At 46.9% G+C, this 5,295-nt stretch overlaps 1 protein-coding gene across 1 annotated transcript; it reads right to left on the minus strand.

Moving 5' to 3' along the window:
* Positions 1-1,826: 1,826 nt before the first annotated feature.
* PtA15_7A508 (uncharacterized protein) lies at positions 1,827-4,516 on the minus strand (the record flags this gene model as incomplete). The annotated part of the gene is made up of 5 exons (XM_053171121.1): positions 1,827-2,023; positions 2,161-3,366; positions 3,447-3,471; positions 3,567-3,944; positions 4,379-4,516. The coding sequence occupies 5 exons, from the start codon at positions 4,514-4,516 to the stop codon at positions 1,827-1,829; spliced, it is 1,944 nt and encodes a 647-aa protein (XP_053022334.1).
* Positions 4,517-5,295: the final 779 nt, after the last annotated feature.

The raw sequence follows: 5,295 nt of genomic DNA on the forward strand, positions 1-5,295 counted from the left end.
TTCAATGCAACACTGATATGCTGTTGACGTGGTTGCAGAGACATCTTTCTTCAAGATGTTACGCAATAAGGCCAACCTTTTGGTGGCAAGTTAGTCATATTTGGGAGGGGGGGATTTCCAACAGACACTCTTGGTTGTGCACAACGGGACTATCTTTGACCTGGAGGCAGCCTTCATGATCACCTCATCTCTATGGGCCCATGTTATCAAGTTCTCCTTGACCAAGAACTTAAGGCTGAGTGGTGGTTCAGACTCTGCACTGACAGAGCTGAATGCTTCATTCTACCGCTGGCTACTGACAATTGGAAACAGTACCGGGCAGCACAAATATCATACCCCCCAGACACTTGACTTTGGAGACGTATATGCAAGCCTGACTGAGACAGCTGTTCCCAATCATTTTATAACCACTGTGTACCCCAGTTCACCTCTGCACTCCTGAGATTGAGCCACCAACATCAAATACTATGGCTCACGTGTGATTTTGGTGTTGCTCAACCATCAATGATGTTTTTTCCCGGTGCCTGCCCGGGAGATTTGTTGAATTCCTTGCAATTGACGCCATGACCACCAATATGAATGGGATCAATGAAGAGGAAGCAGTGACAGAAGAAGTCCCCCACATCACCAGGAAAAAACAATGATCACTTGCCTACAAGTGACATGAAATAGTAAAAAGGCCCCTTTGCACTTTGCTGTGTCACCTGCAGACAAGTGATCATTAATTTTTCCTGGTGTATGTTCTTGATCCCCGGCCTGCCAGAATCAACCCTCCAAATCAAGTTTGCCATACTCATAATCCTGCTCCACAACCGTGACGTGGGAGCGGGACCAGACTATTGATAGATGAGATTGCCCCCGGTGGGTTCAAGTGCAGCATACTTACCAGATTGCATGTCAGCTCTATGTGCACCATCCCCAAGATCAAACTTATCCATGAAGCTAATGCCTCTAATGGTGTATTGTTCAGTTGGTTCCAATTCCTGGTTGCAATAGCATTTGCGCTCACAATCAACAAGTCCCAGGGCCAATCACTTGCGCAAAGGTCATGTTGTACCTCCCATACTCTGTTTTCAGCCATGGCCAACTGTACGTTGCCCTCTCCCAGGTAACATCCATCACGGCTCTCTCAATAGGGATTGTCACACAGCCAACACAGCCCAATTCCAAAATCAATGTTTTTAACCTTGACGTGATCAGGAGGTGCACAACTCACCAGCACAAGCTTGAGTGAACCAGAGATCAGGATTCTTTGCACATGTATATACAATATGGGCCTTCAATGCTATGTTATACAATTTATTTCTTCGGGGGCCCAAGGATCATCCTGGAGCCAAATTGACCCCAGTTGCTCTCATCCATACCCTTACCCCTTTTCCTATCACTGATCGCGCGGCGTTTGCGCCGCGTTTTCCCCTAGTGAAGGAGTGCTAGTGGCTCGAAAGCAAAGTCGATGAACAAAAGATTGCGGGGGTTTCAAACCTGGTAGAATAAACGGATTGTGAGCAAACATAAATTGGGGGGGAGGAAGTTTGTATCTTATCGGTACTGATACTTAAGTGTTTGTTGTGCTCTCGGGAAGTGTGAACTTCGTAAATTCTTGTTCAGTGTTGTTGCCAAACTATGGCACATCTGTTTCCTTTGCTCATCACGTTTCATCTGCTCGTCCCATGTACATAATGGAATGTTTACTCAGCTGGTTGCTGGTTACATACTACGGCTCATCCTCCTTTCGCAAGTCTCTGTTATCGGAGTACACATGTGTTATTGGGTTACTAAAGTTAGGCAAGTATCTTTGGTTACTGATGATCCGGTGGAGGATACATTCAGGCACGCCCCGTATGCCCAGACAGAAACGAATGATCGTCATAGTCATCATTCGGATCGAAATGCTCATCAAGATCCTGCCAATGGGGATTCGGTAGGGGGCGCTCATCATCGTATGTGTCGTAGGCAGGAATATGAAAGCAAACTCCTCGTGATTTGAAAAACTCCGTGATCGCGTCCGCATCTTTCTTTCTCCCTGTGATGAATAACCCCCCCAGTGTTATTATTATTATTATGATGATGATTATTATGCGCAAAATGATAATCATTTGCTTTCAGATAAGAGTTGGTAGTTTATCTAGTTCAAAATAGGAAAGAAGAAATTAAACTGACATTTGTTTTGCATCCTAATAAGGCGTACTGAGAAGCATTTGAGGTTGGGTAAGGAGTGGACACATCTATCATGCTCATCGGTGAATTGAGGTCTAGAGAAAACTGGCTCAGTAGAGTGCTCATTGACTTTGGTGTCGCTCAGGCTTGGGGATTCTTTGAAAAATGTGCTGAAAAATGAAGCAGCCGAAAATTCATTGTTATCCGAGGCAAACTTGATGAGAGATTCAGGCAAAAGAGTCAAAAAATCCTGGCTGACGGGAAACGAATCGAGAGATAAAGATTTGAGTTTCCTCAATGCGGAAGAGGACTCGAATACAGTGTCTAGGAGGCCGCAGCTTTCGGGGCACCCTCTGCTATTGCCGGTACCAAGTTCAAGTGTCAAGGATTCCAACTGCGGACCAGTGCACTCTTTTAATATACGACACATGGCCGAGGAATCAAGCTTCGAGGTTGGGCGCAGGATCTTGAGAGTCTGCATGCTGTGTATAGAGCCCTTCAAAAGCCAGGAAAGCTCCATCTCGTTTAAATCCGGCCTCTCTAGGATGACAGTTGTCAGGGTGCAATTCGGTAAGGGGCGTACTGATTGAGGGATCGTCTCGATTGCCTCGTCTGACTGACCAAGGAGCTCCGGGATCTCGATTGTCTCTAGGAAGTCCCATCTGGAAAATAATCGCGTGATCACTTCATCGGCCCGCCAGTCAAGCATCGGAGAATTATGCATATACTTTTTACGGAGGACGACAAATTCTTTGATAAACTTTCGGCTCGCGAGGGCTTCGAAGATGGGTTCCTTGCAGCGATGGAACAACATCGGACCGATGGCAATATTTTCGAGCAGCGGACACCTTCGCAGGATCTCACAAATCAATCTTCCACCTCCCTTTCCCATCGAACCGGGACCGGCCCACTTGAACTGCAAAGAATGGACGTTTCGAGCTACTTCGACGTTCAGACGAGGAGAATCTGTTCCCGACGACGGAGCACCCTCGATTTCATTCAGCCCAGAATCGTGGTGGCCTGTGGCACCGGTTGGTTCGCCCGCTCGACCACGTTTGTCGTGAGGGGATGGGTGGATTAGTGCCTGCAGGAACAAGCTGGCCTGCCATTGGTCTTCCAAAGCCACATTATTAAACAGCACGTGCTGGGCACATCTTCGAAAGTTGCGGCTGACCAATGACATGGTTACGTATGGATTACGAGGAATACCTGCGTAGAAAGCGTGACAAATCTTCAGCACCCATGAGTCTCGTTTGCAAGTTTTTGGTGGAATCGGATCGCTTATGTACCCTCAGGCCATGAAACTGGAGGCACCTGTGCCACAGTAAAATGAAGTTTGACAATTTCTTCAGCTGGTTGGATTTTGTTTAGTGGACTGAAAACAAAGGAATGAGACTGTGAGGCTTAACGTTTTCTCGCTCCTTCCCCCGATAGTCATCCCGGGGAGAATGGTAGTTACCAAAGTAGGTTCTGTCTTCGAGATGGGGTCTTGTTTTTTTTGGAATGCCTCTAATTTCCTCGAGATCGAATGTATGATGATCATCATTAATATACCTATACCGCCCCCCCAGGGGGTCTTTGATAGTGAGTTTGATTATCTCAAGGACCAGGTCATCTGGTAAGTCGGTTAACTTGGCCATCGCACAAAACCACGGAGCGGCTACAGGCTGAAGATGAAAGGTGAAGCAGCGATTTGTGAGCTCAGGGTTCTGGGGAGGGGTCTGAGGAGAATTGAGGGGGAGGAGGCAAGCAACGGCAATCCGATCGGCCTTCGGCCCTAGGACGGCCTACAGCCATATCGCATCTTGAGAATACAGAAATACATCGGAAAAAGGTTTACCGTTTGCAGGTTGCGGCTGCACACCCAGATCTCAATTTGCACACCCCAACTTTGATTTTCAGTAAAGAGGGAAATGTTTTCCTAAGCCTGTAGTTGATTGCTTTCCTGTGCGTTGTTCGTGGTTTTGGTGTAAATAATTCAGGAATCAGAGGGGCATCTAGTGCTCTCTTAAATGCCAACGGGAAGTCATCCATTTTTGACTGGTCCCTCAAAGCGGGGAGGTGCGCATGTGAAGCATGGCTGCGGCAAAACTGATCTCAAAAATTAATCCTCCCTCGGACCTGAAGTCACATGTAAATATGTATCAAGCCACATTAGAACATGGGTGTGGAAGGGCTCCCCTCGGCGTGTCCCAAGTCCCATCAACATAGTTTAACGAACCGAGGTGGAAAGCGGAGGGAGTAGAGACAAAAGAGCCTTCCGGCGCGAGCTAGCAACACCTCTCAGGAGCCGGGCCCCGCAGAGTTTGCCTGACGGAGCTTGGATTATGTATGCAAGTGCAGCTATAATCCTAACCATGGGAGGGGGGGGGGGGGGGGTAAAGAAAACGCGAACGTTATGTCAACCTTTTCAGAAACTGTTAGATGCAAATAAATAAACACAAGTGCAGAGTACAATCCAAAGGCGAAGGCTTTAGCAGTATAACTGGTGCTGAACGGACTTCAAGTTGCACAAATCACGCCCCTGCATTGACAACGAGGATTGGGAAGGCTGGGAACTAATGGGAAGGCTTTATTCAAGCCATGTTTTTAGATTGTAATAATATTGCTAATAATCTGACAAGCTTCTTCTCTTCTGACTGCTATTACCCAGAGGATTGGAATTATATTTTGGCTGCTGTCCACCTCGGTCTTGCATACTCCCAAATGACAATTTGATCTGTTTCCTCAGATGCTATCGGCCTGAAATTCAAGTCAAAAAGGACCTAACAAGTATTAGAGAGAAAATCTTTTTGGTAGGTAGGACTTTTTTCGTTGATAGGCTCTTGCCGGCTGGGGACAGCTGTGTAGCAGAATTAAATTGGGCCTACATGGCTTGAGAAAAGAATTTGACAACGCGCTAGTATCATGCATTGCCCGGGACGTCATCGGAGAATGCAAGATTGATTCGCTGGGGTTGTCGTACATGACTCTTACGCGGATGATTTAGAGACTCATTTGACCAGTGAGTGGATACCTTTGGGGTGGAATTCGGTGAGGTTCGTTGACACGAGGGGATAAATTCCTGAGATAGAAATGAAATTTACGAGGGCGCATGAGATGGCGGAAAGCTTCATGGAGGCTAAGATGCTATAAGGT

Source organism: Puccinia triticina, chromosome 7A (assembly GCF_026914185.1).
Source record: "Puccinia triticina chromosome 7A, complete sequence".
NCBI classification, from domain to species: domain Eukaryota; kingdom Fungi; phylum Basidiomycota; class Pucciniomycetes; order Pucciniales; family Pucciniaceae; genus Puccinia; species Puccinia triticina.